The sequence below is a fragment of the Leucoraja erinacea genome, chromosome 3, assembly GCF_028641065.1.
Source record: "Leucoraja erinacea ecotype New England chromosome 3, Leri_hhj_1, whole genome shotgun sequence".
Lineage (NCBI taxonomy): Eukaryota > Metazoa > Chordata > Chondrichthyes > Rajiformes > Rajidae > Leucoraja > Leucoraja erinaceus.
Window position 1 is genome coordinate 66,718,136 of NC_073379.1, and position 25,003 is coordinate 66,743,138.

Sequence of the window (25,003 nt, forward strand, 5' to 3'; positions counted from 1 at the left end):
TAGCTCAGACCCTCGAGTCCTGGCAACATACTCCTCGAAAGTCTCTTGTGAGTCCAATTGGTTGATTCTGTTGGTTTAGAAGTCTGGTCTAGCATTTGCAAAGGCCGAACATTTAAATAGCACCTTTTTTTTCAGTATCAGGTTTCATGAAAGCACTGCACGCTCTCTGTGGTAATATGGGCCATAGAAGTAAGCAAGCTTAGATTTCCTCTGGCCTTTTTTAACATTAACTAGTGTCAGTGACAATAACCTCATGAGAGTCATGACTGATAAATCTCTGGCCTCAGTTACTCAGTCAAAACCAAAGTGTCCTGTCAGTGCATTTCCACATAATGGTATACATCTCCCATGTCTCAAAATTAGTTTGATTCCTGCTCTACAACATTCCTCTGTGAAGCACAATTGTCAGCACTGATTTTTTAGCATCAGTGTGGACTCAAATAAAAACAGTACCTCCGCGTTAATTGTTGTTCCAGCTGTGCCTGAAGAGCATGTTTAGAGGTTTACTGGTATATTTGGTACGGGTGATGTGCACAAAGCCTATAATTAGGTACTACATGTTCTGGCACTTTTATATTCTGAGTTGCTCAGATACATTAAGTAAGTCAGTTAATTAAATAAATAATTATTCCCTCGGTCTCATGGTCAAGAACCCTATCTCATTTTCATCATCTAGATATACAGCATCTCATTTGTTACCCTCATCCACAACATTCAAAGCCTTTTCATATTTTTCTGCAAAATAAAAATGTTTCCCCCCCCCCCCCCCCCCCCCCCCCCCCCCCCCCCCCCCCCCCCCCCCCCCCCCCCCCCCCCCCCCCCCCCCCCCCCCCCCCCCCCCCCCCCCCCCAGCATTGAAGCACGTCGTCCATTTCTAGTATATTTTGCTTTCTTTTCATGGAAATGAATTGGAGTTAAGTGCTTGTATTGGTTTGATCAAATGCTGAGAGAGAAGGTAGTTAGAATACATGTCATGATATTTTCCCTGGAGACTTTGCAATTTCTTTCATGTATTTTTTTTTAACATTTGCCTTGGGAAGTCCTTTGACCTCGGCATGGCAGGTGTTTGGGGTGGAGTGGGGTTGAGAGGTGGGGGGGGGGGGAGCAGGGCTAACCGCCTTAAATCTCCTTATATATATTCACAGATGGAGATAACATCTGAGACGCAAACATTGAAGGACAGTCTTTTAAACATTAGCCTGCAAGACCATGTATTGGTCACCCGAGAAAATTGTAATACCACCAGGCTGTTAAACATTATTGGTTGAAAAATTGTATAATTTGACCTGCACTCTGGATGTAAATGGTTACTAATTTACCGGTTTCTGCGTTCACCAATGCAGTATAGATTCTGCACCACTTTATTCTATCTTCAGGGATTAGGTCTAAATCAAATATGTAAGGGGGGGATCTTGATTGTGTCCTGGAGCCTTACTGCAAACATTGTGTCAAACTATTAAAGGTTTACACTAAGCAATCTCTTCTTAACCAGCCTAAAGAGTCAAAAAAGGGCAGGAAAAATATATTTACCATTTGTCCATTTATGGCACATGATACAATAGTACCTTTTAAATTGTTCGCTAGTAAATGCAGCAATTGTTGGCCATCCTTACATGACCTTGAAAATATGTTGTTAAGGTGACTACATTTACAACAATTCATTTGGTTATAGTACATCGACAGTGTTGTTAAGTGCGGGACTCAGACCATCGATTCTGAAGGAACACTGTTCAGCCACAAAGGGAATACTGCAAGCTGCTACCAGCCCATGCTTGACCTGTGCTTTTGTCTATTCCCACCCCAGCACTTAACAGATGCGCTGCCAACTGGACATGTGCCCGATGCAATCTCCAGTATTAGTTAAACTGCCTGTGGAAGCCTCAGGACTAATTTTGGTTGTGCACCTGCATTCTGAGTGTTACCTTTCTGGCCACATGTTTTGGAATTAAATCTAGTTTCTATCCACCTCACTGTCCTTCAAGTATACATGGTAACACTGGTAGGGTATCTAGCATTCATTCCATTTTTGCACAAAGACAGATTTGGTATTTTTCATTATATTCGTCTATTGTGAAATAAAAAAGGCTAGGATTTCACCGCCTAAATTAAATTATAAGTACACGTTCCTCAGAATTTGGGCTTAAGCTTTGTAAAGGTTCAACATTGGTATGATTGCAAGGTATAAACTAATCCTGAGGCGCAAAACATATTTAATTGTGCCACTGTTTACTGTAGCCATGCACACAGCCATCATTTGCGAGGCCTTTTTATTACCTTCCTCAGTGCATCAGCAACGATTGTGCAAGAATAGGAATAAAACAATATTGCAAGTCCTCCTCCACTCTCACTGGGTTGCTCGATGTACTACACTGATCTCACTTGGTCGTGAGTCTGGCAAGACCAGAATATTCCCTATTGTAACCACGGTGTTTCACTACAAAAAGCCACAGGCAACAACCATTGCCCAGCGACCACTATGAGCCGTTGTGGAATAATGCACACTACCACTGCCATCTTGTTAACGAGTCAATGATTCATCCTTAAGTAATAGTGTGAACTGGGAATATTATTTTTATTGTGGAGAACCCAAAATAAATCTCCTAAAGCTTTGGTACACTTCAGGTAGCAATGTTACAAAATTTTGAGATTTTAAAAATCAAGTCTGCAATTTATCCCATCAGATAAAGCATAAAAAGAAGTTTAATTTGACACCTAATTCACTTTCATATCTCAAGTATTTAAAAAGTTATGGCAATTTTCATACTCGGAAATTAGCATCTTGTTCCATATTGATTTTCTATGGACATAACAAAAAAGCTGTGATCGTGGACAGTCAAAAGCCCATAACTTTATTAAAAATTAAGAGAACTGAATGAAATTTTCAGCTATCATAGATTGAAGCATTCTGAAACAAATATAAAACAATCTTACTTGGATAACCTGAAATTAAAGCATATAATTAGTTAGTTACCCAATTGTCGCTAATTTCAAACTTCAATTACTAGATCTAAACATCTATCCATTTCTTAATAAATGATTAACATTTTTAAATAGCCTAAGTGTCCAAATAATATTCACAAATAATTCACAATAAAACATGATTTTTAAATCTCATTGACATTAATTTATAGGCCAAATGGAAGGAATTTAGTGTTCAATTGCTGTAAATTAAAGTCCATTTAAATCAGCTTTCTAGTGGGATCCTGTGAACGTGCTGGTTTAGAACGTTCACATTGTGGTGGATTTGTGCCTTCAAATGCCCAGAAAAATACTGCGGGATATAATGGGCCCAAAATTAGCTACTCACAACTACTCGCTACTTCTTAAGATTCCTTTGTATAAAGGGATCTTAAGAAGCCCTTTTTAATGTAAAAATAAACAGCCTACCTTCTGTATGAGATCCAGCCGGTTGCCAGCGGTGGCGGGTTTAGAGGTTAATATTTAAACTACTATAACAACTAGATAAAGCCCTTAAAAGTAATAATAGCTAAAGCGAAGGAATCTTCCAGCAATTTTTCGTTAATAATTAACTAGGCTGAACATCCTCGATTTGAACAGCCTAGGGGAAATCGCGTTTTAAACCCGCCCCCCTCTAAACGGCGCCAAAATCGCGCACACGGGCTGGGACAGATTTTCAGCGACGCTTCAGGTAGGCTTTGCAACATACCTACTTCAGGCACCCACTTTCAATTAAAAAGCTCATTGTTAATACCCACATAACAGATCTGTATGGAAAATGAAATTAGTATCCAAAGCACCAGAGATATGCAGCTGCTCTAAAAGATTACAAAAAGAATGACACTGTAAGAAACAAAATCAGAAAGTATCACCCTTTGTAATAACTATATCGTTCATTCATACGGGTTGTTCATATTTATGTGTTGTGATTCAAGATTTCAAGGTCTGTACCTGTATAATTAAGGTACAGTGATATTTGAGTTACCATACAGCCATACTAAGTGAAAAGCAACAAGACACACCACCACATAAAAGTTTGCATAAACATCCACCACAGCGGATTCCACATTCCTCTCTGTGATGGAAGGCAATAAAGTTCAATCTTCTTCCTCTTGTTCTCCCGTGGTCGGGGCAGTCAAACCATCCGCAGTTGCCGCTCAAAGCCCCTGCAGCCGACGTCCGAAGCCCCCATCGGGTTAATTGAAACTCCAATGTCGGGGCGGTTGAAACTCTTTCCGCAGCATGGAGCTCCCGAATCGCCTCTTCTTACCAGTGACCGCCGGCTTCACGATGTTAAAATCCACAGGCCCCACGGTTGGAGCTTCGATCCCCGTCAAAGGGATCGCAAGCTCTGCAATATTAAAGTCCCGCAGACCCCTGCGTCTTGGAGCACCTGTCGGTCTCCAGTAAAGGCCGCACCACTCCACGATGTTAGGCCGAAGTGGGGACGGAGATACGATACGGAAAAAAAATCGCATCTCCATCGAGGGAAGAGATTGAAAAAAGTTTCCCTATAATCTGAGGCCAATATGTGCAACTAAATTTCAATCAATTGTATATATTCTCCTTTTTAAATCTGATTGACTTTAGTCAAGTAGAAATTAATCTGATCAACAAAATTAGATGTGAGAACGACTTAAAACATTTTTTTTTTCTCCCAATAAATCATAATATTTGAAGACATAAAATAAAACAACATTAAAATGTGTACAATCCATGATTAATTAGAAAGTTCAGAAGTGGAACAGGGCAACAAAACACAGTACTTGGCATTGTGCACTATTATGTTGACCAAAGCAAAACAAAATTGCAGTTTCTAAAGATGCAATAAATTGGCATGTCAAATTTTATGGGGAAGATAAATTGAGACAAGATACCTATTGCTAGAACCAACAGAGGTTTCGTCCAGAGTAGTTAAGCTGTATGATTTACTGTCAACTCAGTTTAGGAATGCAGACAACCTAATTCACCTGTGGATATAAATGAACAGATTTGAACAGAAACAGCTGTCACAAACTCCTGACATTTGCTGGATGATTTATCATGCTCTTCTGATCGCTCTGTCGTGTGTTTTCAGAGTTTTAGTTTCCTTTAGAGATTTTTAAGAACAGATGAGTTGAGCGCTGTGTCAACATCTGTAGTCGTGTTGGATAGGGTGTGATGTTACTGTAAATTATATCCTTATGTTGGTGTACATTACAGTGTTCTGTGAAATGTGGCAAAGGGGCTCGACACCGAACCATAAAGTGCACTAATCCACGCAAGAAATGCGATTTATCAACACGCCCAAAGGAGGCGGAAGACTGCGAGGATTATTCGAAATGCTACGTCTGGAGAACAGGAGACTGGTCTAAGGTGGTACACAGTCAGTAAATCTGTTTTTTTCATTTAATCTTCCTGTCAGATTATTAAGGGTGGGCACAACAAGCTGGAGTAACTCAGCAGGACAGGAAGCATCTCTGGAGAGAACGAATGGGTGACGTTTCGGGTCGAGACCCTTCTTCGGACCCGAGACCCTTCTTGACCCGAAACGTCACCATTCCTTCCCTCCAGAGATGCCGCCAGTCTCGCTGAGTTACTACAGCTTTTTGTGTCGATCTTCAGTTTAAAGCAGCCTCTGCAGCACCTACCTACACAGATTATTAAGGGTGTTCAGTGCATTTTGTCTGTAACCTCATAAGGTAAGAGTATTTTAACACAATCATTTAACAAAATGTGCAGTCATTCTCACTGTAAAAGCACAGCGATTTGACGTCTCTGACTTGCTGAATCAATACCAGACAAGTCAGAGACCAGTTCGCTGTGCTTTTACAGTGAGAACTACTGCAGATTTTGTAGAAAATACATGTCAGTATCAATAGTGTCGATGTGGATGTGGAAATGTTTGAGAATTTCAAGACACAATTCCCCATTTATTGGCACCCTTCACTAATCCCCTAATACCCAGTGCCTCAATATCAGAGACCCCCAACCTCAGGTGCTGTGTGGAGTTTGCACATTCTCTCAGTGACCACGTAGGTTTGCTCCAGGTGCTCCGGTTTCCTTCCACATCCCAAAGATGTTTTGTTTAGAGGTTAATAGGCTTCTGTAAATTGCCCCTGTGTGTAGGCAGTCGATAAAGAAAAGTGATACCTTAAAACTAGTGAATGGGTCGGCGTGGACACAATGGGCTGAAGGGCCTGCTTCCATGCGACAACTCTACAAAATATACTATCAGATAGTCAAAAACCGACTCAGGCTCAGCCAGAAATGATTGTCCTTTCTCTTTGAAAGAATCAAAATATTAACATATGTTCATTAATGTGGTTTTACATGAAGAGTTTTGCTCAAGTAACCTGCCTGTTGTTATTTTGTGTAAATCTCTGAATTTCCGTAAACTCCTTTCTCTTACTTTCAAATGCTTCTTAAGGGACAATCCCAGCAGGAGAAGTTGCATTTCAATCTCGATATTCTTCACTCTTGATTTCCATCACTATGCCACCAAATTCCCCATTTCCAAGCATGGTCATTCTTCTTTACATGGGGAATGTTACATCCAAGTTATGCACAGAAAGGTGCATGGAGACATCATTGTCATTCAGCATCACAATAGCTGCAAAGATGTTGCCCGGACCTGAGGCTATAGGGAGGGGTAGGACAGGCTCGGACTGTATTCCTCGAAGTGCAGGAAGCTGAGATGTGAATTTACAGAGGTGTGATTTAGGAGGGGGATAGATAAGGCAAATGCACAAAATCTTTTACCCAGGGAAGGAGTATCAAGAACTAGAGGACATAAGTTTAAGATAAGAGGTGAAAGATTTCACTGCCACAGAAGGCAGTGGGGGTCAATTCACTGGATGTTTTCATGAGAGAATTATGCCCCTGTCCCACTTAGGAAACCAGAACGAAAACCTCTGGAGAGTTTGTGCTCCACCCAAGGTTTCCGTGCGGTTCCCGGAGGTTTTTGTCAGTCTCCCTACCTGCTTCCACTACCTGCAACCTCCGGCAACCACCTGCAACCTCCGGGAACCGCACGGAAACCTTGGGTGGGACGCAAAGTCTCCAGAGGTTTCCGTTCAGGTTTCCTAAGTGGTTCAGGGGCATAAAATCTTAGGGCGCAAGGAATCAAGGGATATGGGGGACAAAGCAGGAACGGGGTACTGATTTTGGATGATCAGCCATGATCATATTGAAAGACGGTGCTGGCTCAAAGGGCCCAATGGCCTACTCCTGCACCTATTTTCTATGTTTCAATGTTTCTTTTGAATAGGTGATAACAGAAAACTTAGAGATTTTACATTAACAGAACATTTGTTGGACTTTACAGAATATGTACATAATGTTAAATATAGTAGATAAAAATCACAGAAGAACACCTCCATCATCACCATGGAATAAGCTTGGTTTGTAATCTGCATGAATGAATGACATATCACATGTGACATGTCACAAAGTTAGAAAGTATTCTATTTAGTCCCCAATGGTCCCCCTTTGTTCTTGGCGGCACGTTCAACCACCGGGACCCACTTGTCACTGATTGATTTACTCTCAACCACGGAGTATAAGTAAAGCTAGAAGTAACCTTGTCCCAGGTTAGAGAGGATAACATTGGAGTGGCATGAATATTGGAGAGGGATGAATATCCAGAAAACTCTGCTGGCGGGATACCAAATGCATATTGCTCAACAACCAGATCAGGTTCAGGCACGATGCTGACAATCACCCAATCTGCCAATACTTGACTGTCAAGGCTCACACTTGAAGTAAAGCTGTTTGAACAAGGCACTGAGGGATGTCAAACTTCATGGAACCATTCTTGCAAAGAATCAGTGCTTTCTGTAAGGAAACTGAAAAATGCACCTAAACCACTGTGAACGCTTGAATTCAATCCCAACAATAGTCAAAGTGTTCACTGGGAAATGTGACGACCATCTGGAATGTTCTGTGCAGACTTGCACCCTTTTTTTTGGTAAATCTACATTTTTCCTCCAAGGCTAATTATTGTGCTGTGCCTTTCCTTTCAATTACAGCACTGTTTTCTTATGCCTCGCTCTCCAGAAAAAAAACCTTTCTCCAGCAATCTCATAGCTTCCATCTAAACCTTGTGCCAACCCCCTGTGCCACTCTTAAATAAGGAAAGTATAAGAGGTCTACTTTTGGTATGGAGCGTAATCGTTCCAGCAAAGGAAGTGTCAAAAATGGAAACCGTTGCTTCTTGGCAATTTTATTTCTTAAATTTCCTTTTTCTTCCCAGACTGACCCACCTCATCAGGTCTCCTAACACAGCAGGGAACCAGTCAGCTGGCGTCAGTAATGAGATCTATTGGCAAATGGGTTCATTAGAATTCCCACAGATTCACATCTGGGCCGGTCTTAGATGGCAACTGGGAGATGTACAAACTGGTAAAAATTCAATACGTCCAAATATAAACTGTTTGTGCTACTTTTTAACTTTATACAGCTCCAGGGAGTGCTTTATGGTGAAAGTGATCTATCCAAGACTGGCTTGCATCACTACCTCTAATATCCCCCTCCTGGATGAAATTGTAACTTAATCTACCTCTGCCCCTCTGCCCCTCTGTCCCCCTGCCCCCAAAGTAAAGGTATGCATTAGGATGCTTCAGGTGGTGGGAATTCAATTGGCAAAAATGTGAAACCTAAATCTGACCTGTTGCAAATATGCCTGCTTCTTCTTTAACTGTAACACACGTAGATGGAGGGAGGTTATTGATTAGGATCTTTAAATCATAGTGCTTTAGTGTAATTTACACCTGGGTTTAAAGGTTGACCTCTTCTGCGGTAGTTTTCCAGAACTTGTCTTTAAGTGGAGGCAGGTTTATTGGCTTTCACGGAGAGGGCAACAGGTCAGGTGTCTCGAGATTAATAATAATTCTGTGCTCACAGCTCCATTCTCAGATGTCTCGGGAAATGGTTTGGCAAGAGTACTTGCTGCCAGTATGTTGTTTGTATTTGGAGTTCTTCACACGCAAAATGGATCATGCCAAGAGTGCTTTGGATTGGGCTTCGGGTGAGGAAGAGCTGGCAATGTCATGCTGTGCAGTGAGCCAAGGTGTACAACAGAGAGTGGGGGGGGGGGGGTGGGGACGGGTGTTAGAGGAGGGGCATTGGAGGGGAAAGCAACAAAGGCATTAACTTTGCATGAGGTGCCACCCATACGAAAGACAATGGTTTACTTCTAAACCCCATCTTCCAGCACTTGGCTCTTAGTCTTTTATGCATTCATGATCCAAGTGCTCATCGGTTGGTGACACTGGTTCCCACCCCTCCCCTCTCTCAGAAACTACATTTCGTTTGAGCCTCATGTGAGGTTCAAATGACAAATAAAGGTATTGTATTGTATTGTTTTGTATATTCCAAATTCTCACCACTCTCTGGGTGAAAAAGCTCCCTTTCAGATCTACTTACCCTAAATCAATGCCCTCTAGTATTATTTACCTCTAAATCTTTCCCCTTTACCTTTATTTACCATTTACTGTTATACACTTCATATTAGTCACCTCAATGATGTTCCGTCTAAACCTCTCCAGGGAAAACAGACCTGGACTCTCCAGTCTCTTCTCGTAACTAAAACACTCCATCCCAGAAAACATCCTGGTGAATCTCCTCTGTGCCCTTTCCAGCGCTATCACATCCGTCTTATTGTGTGGTGACCAGAACTGTACACAGTACTGCACCTGAGGTCTGACCAATAGTATGGAGCAAAACCTCCCTGCTCTTGTATTCAGTGCTCCAAGAAATGAATGGAATGACTCCGATACTACCCCTGAACACAGCCCTTCCCAGCCGGCCTTCTATCCCCCTTTGGACCTTTTTATTTCCAACTGCAGGTGCGACATCAACCGCCTTGATTTCAGTCTGAATCAGGGCCTGACACAAAACTTGGTCTATCCATGTTCTGCTGAGATACTATTTGACCAGCTGAGCTATTTCAGCACTCTGTTTCTTCCAGAGAAGTGGATTAAATGGGATTTGAGGAAGCACACAGAAAATTAACAATGGACAGCCATCACATTTTAGTTGTTGTGAGAAATGGCGTGACGGCACACATTTGGAAAAACAATATGAAAGGGGTGTGCTCTGAAGTGTGTAGGTGAATCAAATCTGTGCTTGTATTTCCTGACCAGGTTAGGTCAAGTTGTGGAATCCCTTCTGCACTTGATCCAAATACTGAGAACTGATGATGTTAACATCCTCCAGCCATACCTTCTTCATGAGCTAAGAGAGAGAATTTCTTACCATTGTTCAGAGAGATTACCTCCTCAATACCTTCAACAAGTAAGTAAGGCATTGTTGAAAAGGGGCTCTGGAATAGAATAGAATAACGTTTATTGTCATTTGAACCTAAGTTCAAACAAAATTACATTTCTGCAGTCATAGAAACAAGAAGAAAACAAAAACCAAGGCACAAATTAACACAGTTTACATAAACATCTATCACAGTGAATCTCCAAACACCTCTCACTGTAATGGAAGGCAAAGTCTTGTCTCTTCCCTGTTCTTTATTCTTCTCCCGATGTTAAAGCCCCCAACGGGCGATGGTAAGTCCCGCGGCCGTTAAGGCCACGCCGGGCGATGTAAGGCCCTGCTCCAGGTCTTGATGTTCGAGCCCCCGGCGGGCCAGCGATGGTAAGTCCTGCGGTCGTTAAAGCCACGCCGGGCGATGCAAGGCCAACACTCCAACCCCGCGATTTGGGCGGGAGAAGTTGCCGTTGCGGGAGCTCCGAAAAGCGGTCTCCCACCAGGGACCCATGAGCTCCCAATGCCACCGTCCACCGGCCCTGCGGCTGGAGCCTCCGAAGCACCGAAGTCGTGTTGCAGCCGTGCGCCACCACAGCTCTCCACGCTCTGAAGCCGGCCAGCTCCACGATGGCGAGTCCGCAGGCTCCGCGACTGGAGCCCCCAGGTCGTTCCGGTTGGAGGCCGCTCAACGGTGCTAGGTCCCAACGACAATGGAGACCCGACAGGGAAAAGGTCCGGTCCCCCGTACAGGGAAGAGATTAAAATATTTCCCGTCCCCCACATATACACAGCTAAAAATAATCTAGAAACTACAACCAAAACATGCACTTAACTGTACAAAAAGAAAAAAAAACAAGACAGACGGGTTGCAGGGGCCGCTGCCGTGAGGTGCCAGCACCTCCACGTTTACTCTGCGTTTAAATTTTTATGTGTCCTGACAATTCCTGCCCATCTTCCAACTTCATTACTCGAGCTTTTGAGAGTTTATTGTATATTTACATCACATCTAATTCATTCCCACTAGAGGCGCAATGTCTGGAAGTAAATATATCAATGGTGGTGGGCAAATGCAGTATAATGTGGATCAATGTGAGGTTATCCACTTTGGTGGCAAGAACAGGAAAGTAGACTATTATCTAAATGGTGGCCGATTAGGAAAAGGGGAGATGCAACAAGACCTGGGTGTCATGGTACACCAGTCATTGAAAGTAGGCATGCAGGTGCAGCAAGCTGTGAAGAAAGCGAATGGTATGTTAGCATTCATAGCAAAAGGATTTGAGTATAGGAGCAGGGAGGTTCTACTGGAGTTGTACAGGGTCTTGGTGAGACCACACCTGGAGTATTGTGTACAGTTTTGGTCTCCTAATCAGAGGAAAGGCATTCTTGCCATAGAGGGAGTACAGAGAAGGTTCACCAGACTGATTCCTGGGATGTCAGGACTTTCATATGAAGAAAGACTGGATAGACTTGGCTTGTACTCGCTAGAATTTAGAAGATTGAGGGGGGATCTTATAGAAACTTACAAAATTATTAAGGGGTTGGACAGGCTAGATGCAGGAAGATTGTTCCCGATGTTGGGGAAGTCCAAGACAAGGGGTCACAGTTTAAGGATAAAGGGGAAATCCTTTAGGATCGAGATGAGAAAAACATTTTTCACACAAAGAGTGGTGAATCTCTGGAACTCTCTGCCACAGAGGGTAGTTGAGGCCAGTTCATTGGCTTTATTTAAGAGGGAGTTAGATGTGGCCCTTGTGGCTAAAGGGATCAGGGGGTATGGAGAGGACAGGTACAGGATACTGAATTAGATGATCAGCCATGATCATATTGAATGACGGTGCAGGTTCGAAGGGCCGAATGGCCTACTCCTGTACCTATTTTCTATGTTTCTATAAGACATTTCCACTTATCGAAACATCTTTCAGGTTTCACAGTCCTGACCTGAAACCTTCTGAACATTTATATTAGATACCTTATCTTTGGGAAAGTGTCAAGCATTTGTTCTTCCTGCAATTATGGTTATGAATTTATATTGTGTCAAAAGCTTGCAAAATTGAATTATAAATATTCCCCATCATGATGCATAAGTAGAATCTCCGATCCTCTCTTATCTGCATTAACAGAACATAATCAAGTATAGAAACATAGAAAATAGGTGAGTGATCCTGTCGCTGCTTTACAAATGCGCTGCTATTATATCTTTAATGTAGCAATGAGTTGCTGCCTTACAGCGAATGCAGCGCCGGAGACTCGGGTTCAATCCCGATTATGGGTGCTGTCTGTATGGAGTTTGTACGTTCTCTTCGTGACCCGCGCGAGTTTTCTCCGAGATCTTCGGTTTCCCCCTTCATTCCAAAGACGTACAGGTTTGTAGGTTAATTGGCTTGGTAAATGGAAAAATTGTTTTTACTGGGTGTTGACATGCGGGGATAGCTGGTCGGCGCGGACCCGGTGGGCCGAAGGGCCTTTTCCGTGCTGTATCTCTAAATTAAATAAACTAAGACTCAAACATCTTCCCCACTATCGATGTAAGGCTAACATAATTAAGGTCCATAATATCCCGTTTTCTCTCTCCCTCCTTTTTTAAGTGGAGTTACATTAGCTACCCTCCAGAGTCGAGGGAACATTGGAAAATGATCACCAATTCATCCACGATTTCTAGGGCCACTTCGAGAACTCTTGGATGCAGACTATCAGGTGCTGGGGATTTATCCGCCTTCAGTCCCAACGGTTTACCTAACACCATTTCTTGACTAATGTGGATTCCCTTCAGTTTCTCCCTCCCACTAGATCCTAGGTCCCCGAATATTTCTGAGAGACTGTGAAATGCAATGCTAAATTATTTTATTTATCTGCTCTCTGTTCGCCAAATTGGATCAGCTGGACTGCAAAACAAATCCTGGAAACTGCAAAATAACTTTGGATGGGTAAAATAAAACAACCTTCTGTTATATAAAGAGTATAAGAAAGTTATTCAAAGAGGAGAATTAAGTCTAAAGGGCTAAATCGCCTATGCCATATGATAGAATAATTATTTTTCTTCCAACATTTGCAGACTTGCTTTCAACTACTTAAATACTAAGCTTCAGAAATCCTTCCTAAATATTTTCATTTCTCTACCTCCCTTTCCTCCCTTAAGATGCTCTTTAGAGCTTGCCTTTTTGGCCATCTGTCCAAATATCACATTATGTGGCTTGATGTTAGAATTTGTTTCTTAATGCTTCCATACATTACCTGGGGGCATTTTACTATATCAGGGGTACTGTACTGGCAAGCTGCAATGCCAAATTACCTTCAATTGGACAATTTAGAAATTCAAACTTCTTTTTAGACAACTTCACTTCCCAAAGTGCAAGACTTCAGCTGGTGGAATAATTGTTTTCAGTGTTTTGACCTTTCAGGTGACCTTCAGCAGATCAGGTGCAGGTAATTTCTAGTACAGAAAAAGGTCTAACAGCATACATTTCATATTTCCAAATCTCTAGCAGGCGCAGAAGTACTTTTTTTTTAAACGTATGCTTTGGCAGGTACAGTAAATCAAATGGCTAGGTTGTGTTCAGCAACAGCTTAGCCACATGTTTAATCAATTACAGCGCTCATGCTTGAAAGCTGTTCCATGTAAGTATTAGCTGGCATTGATGTTTTCAGCATTTTAGATGCACATTTATCCCTAGGGTACAACAAATATTGATTTGCTCACACATTACATAACTACTTTGTACCATTTGAAGTTTGTGAAATAGCAAATGATTTAGTTAATTTTATATTTTTGCATTACAGTTACATAAGTTTGAATGAACAACCTGCTGATATTCATCATTTATCAAGCTCGAGTTTAGTTTAAAGACACAGTGCAGAAGCAGGCCATTCGGCCCACCGAGTCCGCAGACCAGCGATTCCCGTACACTAGCACTATCCTACACAATAGGGACAATTTACAATTTTACCGAAGCCAATTAACCAACAGGCATGTCGGTCTTTGGAAACGGAAGCATCCGGAATAAACCCACACTGGTCATGGGGAGAACATACTGTACAAACTCCATACAAAGAGCACCCATAGTCAGGATCAATCCCGGGACTCTGGCGCTGTAAAGCAGCAACTCTACCGCTGTTCCACTGTGCCGCCTCTAGTTTCCACCCAAAGCAGGGGTGAAAAGTGAATGAGATTATCGCAAATATTATGTTCTAGAAACATAGAAACATAGACAATAGGTGCAGGAGTAGGCTATTCGGCCCTTCGAGCCTGCACCGCCATTCAATATGATCATGGCTGATCATCCAACTCAGTATCCTGTACCTGCCTTCTCTCCATACCCCCTGATCCCTTTAGCCACAGGGCCACATCTAACTCTCTCTTAAATATAGTCAATGAACTGGCCTCAACTACCTTCTGTGGCAGAGAATTCCACAGATTCACCACTGTCTGTGTGAAAAATGTTTTTCTCATCTCGGTCCTAAAAGACTTCCCCCTTATCTTTAAACTGTGACCCTTTGTTCTGGGCTTCCCCAACATCGGGAATAATCTTCCTGCATCTAGCCTGTCCAACCCCTTAAGAATGTTGTAAATTTCAATAAGATCCCCCTCATTCTTCTAAATTCTAGTGAGTACAAGCCGAGTCTATCCAGTCTTTCTTAATATGAAAGTCCTGCCATCCCAGTCTGGTGAACCTTCTCTGCACTCTATGGCAAGAATGCCTTTCCTCAGATTAGGAGACCAAAACTGTACACAATACTCCAGGTGTGGTCTCACCAAGGCCCTGTACAACTGCAGTAGAACCTCCCTGCTCATATACTCAAATCCTTTTGCTATGAATGCTAACATACCATTCGCTTTCTTCACTGCCTGCTGCACCTGCATGTCTTCTTTCAATGACTCGTGTACCATGACACCCAGGTCTTGTTGCATCTCCCCTTTTCCTAATTGGCTACCATTCAGATAATAGTCTACTTTCCTGTTCTTGCCACCAAAGTGGATAACCTCACATTTATCCACATTAAACTGCATCTGCCTTCCATTTGCCCACTAACCCAACCTATCCAAGTCACCTTGCAGCTTCCTAGTATCCTCCTCACAGCTAACACTGCCCCCCAGCTTCATGTCATCTGTAAACTTGGAGATGCTGCATTCAATTCCCACAACCAAATCATTAATATATATTGTAAATAGCTGGGGTCCCAGCACTGAGTCTTGCGGTACCCCACTAGTCACTGCCTGCCATTGTGAAAAGGACCCGTTTACTCCTACTCTTTGCTTCCTGTCTGCCAGGCAGTTCTCTATCCACATCAATACTGAACCCCCAATACCGTGTGCTTTAAGTTTGCATACTAATCTCTTATGTGGGACCTTGTCGAAAGCCTTCTAAAAGTCCAGATATAACACATCCACTGGTTCTCCCTTATCCACTCTACTAGTTACATCCTCGAAAAATTCTATAAGATTCGTCAGATATGATTTATCTTTCATAAATCATGCTGACTTTGTCCAATGATTTCACCACTTTCCAAATGTGCTGCTATCCCATCTTTAATAACTACCTCTAGCAGTTTCCCGACTACCGATGTTAGACTAACTAGTCTGTAATTCCCCGTTTTCTCTCTCCCTCTCTTTTTAAAAAGTGGGGTTACGTTTGCTACCCTTCAATCCTCAGGAACTACTCCAGAATCTAAAGAGTTGTGAGAAATTACCACTAATGCATCTACTATTTCTGGGGCTACTTCCTTAAGCACTCTGGGATGCAGCCTATCTGGCCCTGGGGATTTATCGGCCTTTAATCCATTCAATTTACCTAACACCACTTCCCGACTAACCTGGATTTCACTCAGTTCCTCAATCTCATTTGACCCCCGGGCCCCTGCTATTTCCAGAAGATTATTTATGTCTTCCTTAGTGAAGACAGAACCAAAGTAGTTATTCAATTGGTCTGCCATGTCCTTGTTCCCCATGACCAATTCACCTGTTTCTGACTGAAAGAGACCTACATTTGTTTTAACTAATCTTTTTCTCTTCACATATTTATAAAAACATTTGCAGTCAGTTTTTATGTTCCTGCCAGTTTTCTTTCATAATCTATTTTCCCTTTCCTAATTAAGGCCTTTGTCCTCCTCTGCTGGAATCTCTCTCCAGAATTTCTCCCAGTCCTCTGGTAGGCTGCTTTTTCTGGCTAATTTGTATGCTTCATCTTTTGTTTTGATACTATCCCTGATTTACCTTGTTATTCACGGATGCACTACCTTCCCTGATTTATTCTTTTGCCAAACTGGGATGAACATTCGGAAATTATGCCTTTGCTTGGAACATTTGATACTATAACTTCATTATATTAGACGAGTAATGTAAACACACGGACCTTATTGGCTCAAGAGTCCAACTTTTTTTTTCAAAAATCGGCCGCTGTTGACCCTGACAGGGCATTACAATTTTATATTGACATAACACTTGAACATATAGGAATTAAGCTGCAAAAAACTAGCAGAGATTTGCAAAGTTTAAGTATTATCAGTTGTTTTTGTTTGAGGAGCCACCTAAGGATAACATTAATCTGGATAACAGCAGTCATTCATTAATAGTGCACGTATTAAGTAGAGGTCATCTTGTGACAGCGATATGACATTAATCAGAAGATGGGGCAGGGTTTGACGTATTGTCATCAAGAATCGATACAGAACCATTATGTTTATAAATGGTTTAAATGAAAGAAACATCAATCATATATCCAAAAAATTCTGACAATACAATGTCAAGTGGCGCAATAAATATTGTAGAGGAAAGTGTAAAATTGCAAAGAAACATCACTCAATTTTCAATGTAGAAACAAAGAAATGCAGATGCTGGTGTGAATCAAAGATAGACACAAAGTCTAACTCAGAGGATTAGGCAGCATCTCTGGAGAATAAGGACAGGTGATGTTTCAGTTGTCCAGAGGTGCGACTTGACCTGCTGAGTTGTTCTAGCACATTGTGTCCATACCCAATCACCAGTGCTCATCCTAACTGCAGTCATCCACTTTGGACCTTTGAGAGATTGATCAAAGTATTTTATAAATCATTCAGGTTAGATAGTATGAAGGGGCAGAGGTAAGGTAAATATTTCTTAAATCAAGAGACTGCAGATCCCCCAGTATCAGGCCACTACTTCGTTGCTGCAACATCCCACTCGCCATGTCTATGTTTTGGAAGGCAACTCTCACTTGCTTTGGAGCTCGTCCCTCCTTCTCAAGTACCTCTGGTCTTTGACCTCACTCATAGTCATTTCAAGGAGGTCTGCCTCCCCTCCTACTGAATTTTACAAAATACTGCAATTAATAGACAATAAGAATTATTTTTTCATATTTCCGTCTCACATGCCTGCAAATTAGCCATAATGTTTTGAAGTTCAGCTGCCATTTGGCACCAAAATCTGGTGAACTTTATATACTGAATCAATGTACTATTGGTATACACTTGTACTGTATCTGAGATGTTTATCTAAGATGTATCTAAGTGCTTACAGTGCCCTTCATAATGTTTGGGACAAAGACCTATCATTTATTTATTTGCCTCTGTACTCCACAATTTGAGATTTGTAATAGAAAAAATCACGTGATTAATGTGCACATTGTCAGATTGTATCAAAGGCCATTTTAATACATGTTGGTTTCACCATGTAGAAATTACAGCTGTGTTTATACATAGTCCCCCCATTTCAGCACCATAATGTTTGGGACACATTGCCTCACAGGTGTATGTAATTGCTCAGGTGTGTTTAATTGCCTCCTTTATGCAAGTATAAGAGAGCTCTCAAAGCCTAGTCTTTCCTCCAGTCTTTCCATCACCTTTGGAAACTTTAATTGCATGAGGACCAAAGTTGTGCCAATGAAAATCAAAGAAGCCATTATGAGACTAAGAAACAAGAATAAAACTGTTAGAGACATCAGCCAAACCTTAGGCTTACCAAAATCAACTTAAGAAAAAAGGGTGCACTGGTGTCCAAAACATTATGATGCACTGTAATGGGGGGACTATATATATATTACCCAGCTGTAATTTCTACATGGTGAAACCAAAATGTATAAAAATGGCGTTTTTTCAAGGGAGGTCGTAGACATAGTCGCAGGAGGTCATAGGAGGTTTTTTAATTTGGCGAGTCAACACGACCTTGACATTTTTTTCAACTCGTCTAGGGCCTTCTAAACTCGTGGATTAGGTCGTCCAAGTGGGACAGGCCCTTTACTATCCACTGTACATTCATTAATGGTATGCTGAATTCAGCAGAAATCATTGTGTTTGGATCTGTGGATCAGGATTGCCTCTGCTCAGGTAAACAATCAATCTTAAAATTATCTCATTTACCCCGTTTCCCTTTCATACTTCTGTGTGAGCAGAGTAACCCGCACCAAGAATATAAATACAAGGTTTTGTTCTCTTGCCATTATTCAGGCTGTATTTTACATTATTACACTTATGCACGGGTGTTGCATACAGTTGCAAGAGGTTATGACTTTTGGCAACTGCCTCAATAAAGAAACATTCGTCAACTCTGAAATCTCCCTGGCCAAGCTCTCAATACACCCCATCCCGTCGTCCTAGGTTGGAGAACATATAGAACTCGAGCCACCTGCTGAGCAAGCTGGATACGTGTTATTGGGACAAATGAACTCAGCAAAGTCAGTGGATATGTTTAAGGCTGAGACATTTCTGATTAGTATGGATGTCAGGTTATGGGGAGAAGGCAGGAGAATGGGGTTAGGAGGGAGAGATGGGTCAGCAATGATTGAATGGTGGAGTTGACTTGATGGGCCGAATGGCCTAATTCTACTATGAGAAAAACATTTTTCACACAGAGAGTGGTGAATCTGTGGAATTTTCTGCCACAGAAGGTAGTTGAGGCCACAGTTCATTGGCTATATTTAAGAGGGAGTTAGATGTGGCCCATGTGGCTAAAGGGATCAGAGGGTATGGAGAGAAGGCAGGTACAGGATACTGAGTTGGATGATCAGCCATGATCATATTGAATGGCGGTGCGGGCTCGAAGGGCCGAATGGCCTACTCCTGCACCTATTTTCTATGTTTCTATGTTTTTATCACATGATCTTATGATAACAATTAATTGAGTGTTCATTGTTGCACAGGGTTATTTTGTTGCCTATTCAGTAAATGAAATTTGGTTAGTTTCAGAAACAATAAAAAAGGCAAATATGAAGAAATTCAAAGCAGCAGTCACAGACTCAAGTCTGGATATGCTATAACCTATTGCAGTTATCTTATTGGCCTGGTTCTAATAAACCGGACGGGCTATTCATCCTCCGCTGCTTAGTTTGGCTTCAACTTCCAGGGAGTGTAGTGAGTTTAAGGGCAGAGCTCAGTCAGAGCTAACGAAATGTGTAGGAAGGAACTGCAGATGCTGGTTTAATTTGAAGATAGACACAAAAAGCTGGAGTAACTCAGCGGGACAGGCAGCATCCCTGGAGAGAAGGAATGGGTGATGCTTGACAGGAAAAGTTACTCCAGCATTTTGTGTCTGTTGTACGGAACTGACTCTTTGTATTTGGCACCTTAGCTTCACACCAGCCATGTTTGACCTCTGGCTTCAACCATTTGAATTTGGTCCCTGACTTGGAAGGAAAAAGTTTAGTTTTTCTTTTCTTTATTTTGATTGATGTCACAGGCCAAGCACAATCCACCCCCATTAATAAACATGACAATTATAAATCGGTGACCATGCGGTGGGTATGGTCAAATAGTGGTCGCCTTACTCAACCAGCAACTCAGAGACAAGTCGTTGAAGTTTACTGTGACAAAGAGAGAGTTTAAATTCAATTAATTAAATAAATCTAGAATATATACAATAGTAATCGTGACCATTAAACCCACTTAGTTCATTGAAGGAAATCTACCAACTGGTATAACACATTATATCTGGCTCAAATGTGACCCACAGCCTCTGAAATCTCCCTGCAATCCACTCAATGTGAGGGCAATTAGGTACGGATGAAAAATATCAGTCTTCTCAGTGATGCTGACATACATGTGACTTAATTAAAAAGTAAAATGAAGGAACAGTGAAATCTCCATAGAAATGCATTTACCATAGGCAAAAATGTTCCAAGGCACTTTGGAAGAGGACTGCCTAACAAATGGTGATGCCAAGTTGCCTTTGGAGATCTTAAAATCGCAAGGATGCTCTGGTAAACATTCTATTACCCAAATCTCTGTGAGGAATAGTATGCGAGTTGTTTGGGTTTCAGGAAGGAAGTCATCAACACACTTTACAAACTGCAAGATATCTACATGCTGAAGAAAGCAAGCTTGCAGCTTTGTAAGTATCGGATGTTAACTCTAGGATTCTATTCACTAGACTCCAGTTGCTCGGTGACCATACACCGTGCATCACAAAGCGGTCATCACTTCCTCTGTCTGCCGCAGTTCATTTTCCCATCCACTAGTAGGTTAAGCCACAGGGTGGTTACTAGGCAACAGTGGTTATCTGTTCATCGCACAATGATAACAACACGCAAGGAAGCCATTCACCCCATTGAGCCCATGTCAGCCAAAAGTCAGAGCAAACCTGCTGAACCCATTCCCCGTGACCCTGCAAATTCTTTCCTTTCAGATACTTACCCAGCTCTCATTTGAAATCTGCACTTGAATTTGTAGTCACTACTATCCCTGAGAGTGTATCCCGTTTGCAAATACCAAATGCACTAAATGGCTTTTCTTCAGTTTTGGTTCTTTTGCCAATCAACTCATTCCAAGTTCTGTTACTTTTTTGACCCTCCACAGATGGCAACAGTTTCATTACGTCAACACCCATTCACCTCATGAGCTTAAATACGGCTTATTGAGGTCAGATCCCCTCACAATCTCAACTGTTCGAAATAAATAGCTTCTGCAGTCAATCTGTGTAATTAAGTTCCATTATCCCTGGAATTATTTGTCAAATCTCTTCTGCATCCTCTCTAAAGTCTGTCTGAATTCGCCTCAGACAGGATGCAATGCTCCCATTATGCCCAACGGTGTTTCATTCATAACTTTCTAGCTCCTTAGCTCTATCCCTCTATTTGGTGGCGCAGTAGTAGAATTGCTGCCTTACACCGCCAGAAACCCGGGTTCAATCCTGACTATGGGTACTGTCTGTATGGAGTTTGTGGGTTCTCAGATTCAGATTCAATTTTAATTGTCATTGTCAGTGTACAGTACAGAGACAACGAAATGCATTAAATATATTATTATTATTAATATTACAAACTCCGTACAATGTCCGTCTCCCCATGACCGCGTGGGTTTTCTCCAAGTGCTCCAGTTTCCTCCCACACATCAAAGACGTACATGTTTGTAGGTTAATTGACTTTGGTAAATTGTCCCTAGCGTATAGGATAGTGTCAGTGTGCGACAATCACTTGACTCAGTGGGTGAAGGGCCTGATTCCGTGCTATATCTTTAAATTAAACTGCTTACAGTAACAAACACAGGATCTCATTTGGCTTTTATGCAACATTCAAAAACCCTCCTGCCGCTTTCAACAAACAATGCATTTGTCCAATAATAAAATAAAAGACAAGTAGTAAATGCTGAAGATACACATCTGCGGCATCTGCAGAAAGAAAAATGAAGCTTTTTCAAGAATACCCTTCATCAGAAATGAGTGATATGTGTGTAATACGCATGTGCATCCAAATCATTCAGTTCTGAATCCTTATTGAAGTCTGCATATGTCCTCTGCTCAATCTACCTTCCAAAATGTGACACTACAATTTTCAGCATGAAAATATGAAATCCACCCATTTTACCACTATGACTATATTTCCTTGAAGCCTGTTGCCATTCTCGTCATTTTGCCTCCAAAGTTTTGTGGCAGCTGCAAATTTGGGAAATGTATCCTGTGCATCCAAGTGCAAGTCTTTAGCATATATTAGGTTGGTCCCTGCCAGTTTGCAAGGAACAATCCCATTAGTTGCTTTAGCCTTTCTTATTTCCCTCTGCACCCCTGCAAATTATTCTATCTCTCATTTGCCTTTCAATTTTCCTTTGATTGTTTTGTTTAAGCTAGCAACTTTCACATATGGGCAGTTTACAGTAGCTGTTCAACCCACTGGCACATCTTTGGAAATTGGAGGAAAAAGGAGCACCCAGAGAAATAATTTGCAAACTCTTTGCACAGACAGCATCTGAGGTCAAGATTGAACCCAGGTCACTGAAGTTGTGAGGCAGCAGCACTGACCACTGTGCCGCAGCCCTATGTCTCTCATCTGCATTACCGTACCATCGACCCTCCAACGCCCTACTGTGCCAAACCTCCCCCACCCTGCTGTATCATTGTACGATCCACTCTCCACCACCACACTCACTGTGCCATCCCTGCCCCATCCTGCTGCGTCACTGTGCCACCCCTCCCATCCCTGCTATATGCTGCCCACTTGCTATAGACTGATATTAAATATTCATTATTTCAACCAACAATTGAAAACATTTCATCTTTGGTCTCCAATCAGGCATCTCTCACAACCCTTTACAACTTCACATGCTTATAAAATGTGTTCAGTTTCTCATTTACATTTTCTCCCAAACTTTTCTCATTCTGTCTCTTTGTCTCTCTCATCTCCTTTTTCACTTCATTTCTGAAGTTACGAGGACCATTTTTTAAATGCTGTTTTACTCCTTCTGCTCACCTGACATGAAATAATAAAGCATATATTTCTATTCATTTTCATGAGGCCAAGCCATTGGGTATTTTTAAGGTGGAGACAGATAGGTTCTTGATTAGGAAAGGCGTCAAAGGTTATGGGGAGAAGCAGGAGAATGGGGTTGAGAGGGAAAAATAGATTGGCCATGATTGAATGGTTGAGTAGACCCGATGGACCGAATCAACAGATTCTGCTCCAATGCCATATGGGTATAGAAAAGGTTCACTAGGATGTTCCCTGGACTTACGGGTTACAGTTATTGGGAGTGGACTTTTGGACTTTTTTCTTTGGAGTATGGGAGGCTGAGGGATGACCTTATTCAAGTGTACTAAATCACAAAAGGCATAGATATGAACAAGAGGGTATCTGCTTAAGGTTAGAGGCGAGAGCTTTAAGAGGGACCTCGTGGGCAACTTTCATTCAAAGAGTGTTTCATATAAGGTATGAAATTGCAGGGGGAAGTGGATATAATTATGACTTTCAAAAAACATTTGGACAGGTATATGGACAGGAAGGTTTTGGAGGAATATGGGTCAAATGCAAGCAAATGGGACTATCCCAGGATGCCAATTTGTTCAACATGGACAAGTTGGGCAAAAGGACAAGTTTCCATGCTGTATACCACTATGATTCTGTGACTTGGGCATTACTGACTTTGCAAGCAGCAGACTCACAACCAAGCCCATTGGTGACCAGTCAACAACTCTGTGGAATCAATGATTTTCATGATCAACATCTTCCTGATTTTGCACCTTCTCATCAAAAACCTCAGGTGCTGCATCAGAATAGTTTTCAGAACTAGCCCTAGTACCCATTCTAAACACAATACACCTCAAGAAAGGTAGATACAAAATGCTGGAGTAACTGGGGAAAAGACTAGTCAGTTATTAAAGATGTGGTTAGCAGCACATTTGGAAAGTGGTGAAATCATTGGACAAAGTCAGTATGGATCTATGAAAGGTAAATCATGTCTGACGACTCTTATAGATTTTTTCGAGGATGTAACTAGTAGAGTGGATAAGGGAGAACCAGTGGATGTGTTATATCTGGACTTTTAGAAGGTTTTTGACAAGGTCCCACATAAGAGATTAGTATGCAAACTTAAAGCACACGGTATTGGGGGTTCAGTATTGATGTGGATAGAGAACAGGCTGGCAGACAGGAAGCAAAGAGTAGGAGTAAACGGGTCCTTTTCACAATGGCAGGCAGTGACTAGTGGGGTACCGCAAGGCTCAGTGCTGGGACCCCAGCTATTTACAATATATATTAATGATTTGGATGAGTGAATTGAATGCAACATCTCCAAGTTTGCTGATGACATGAAACTGGGGGGCAGTGTTAGCTGTGAGGAGGATGCTAGGAGGCTGCAAGGTGACTTGATAAGTTAGGTGAGTGGGCAAATGTTTGGCAGATGCAGTATAATGTGGACAAATGTGAGGTTATCCACTTTGGTGGCAGGAAAGTAGACTATTATCTGAATGGTGGTCGATTAGAAAAAGGGGAGATGCAACGAGACCTGGGTGTCATGGTACACCAGTTATTGATAGTAGGCAGCTACACAAAAATGCTGGAGAAACTCAGCGGGTGCAGCAGCATCTATGGAGCGAAGGAAAAAGGCGACGTTTCGGGCCGAAACCCTTCTTCAGATTGATAGTAGACATGCAGTTGTAGTAGGCAGTGAAGAAACCGAATGGTATATTAGCATTCAGAGCAAAAGGATTTGAGTATAGGGGCAGGGAGGTTCTACTGCAGTTGTACAGGGTCTTGGTGAGACCACACCTGGAGTATTGCGTACAGTTTTGGTCTCCTAATCTGAGGAAAGACATTCTTGCCATAGAGGGAGTACAGAGAAGGTTCACCAGACTGATTCCTGGGATGGCAGGACTTTCATATGAAGAAAGACTGGATAGACTCGGCTTGTACTCGCTAGAATTTAGAAGATTGAGGGGGGATCTTATAGAAACTTATAAAGTTCTTAAGGGGTTGGACAGGCTAGATGCAGGAAGATTATTCCCGACGTTGGGGAAGTCCAGAACAAGGGGTCACAGTTTAAGGATAAGGGGGAAGTCTTTTAAGACCAAGATGAGAAAATCATTTTTCACACAGAGAGTGGTGAATCTGTGGAATTCTCTGCCACAGAAGGTAGT

At 41.9% G+C, this 25,003-nt stretch overlaps 1 protein-coding gene across 1 annotated transcript in view; it reads left to right on the forward strand.

Annotated features, from left to right (window-relative positions):
• Window positions 1–25,003, forward strand: part of LOC129695676 (A disintegrin and metalloproteinase with thrombospondin motifs 19-like) — a 392,435-nt gene that overhangs the window by 348,689 nt on the left and 18,743 nt on the right. Inside the window, exon 21 of the mRNA XM_055632842.1 lies at window positions 5,161–5,313. Coding sequence (XP_055488817.1) covers window positions 5,161–5,313 — 153 coding nt within the window. The remainder of the gene's footprint in view (window positions 1–5,160; window positions 5,314–25,003) is intronic.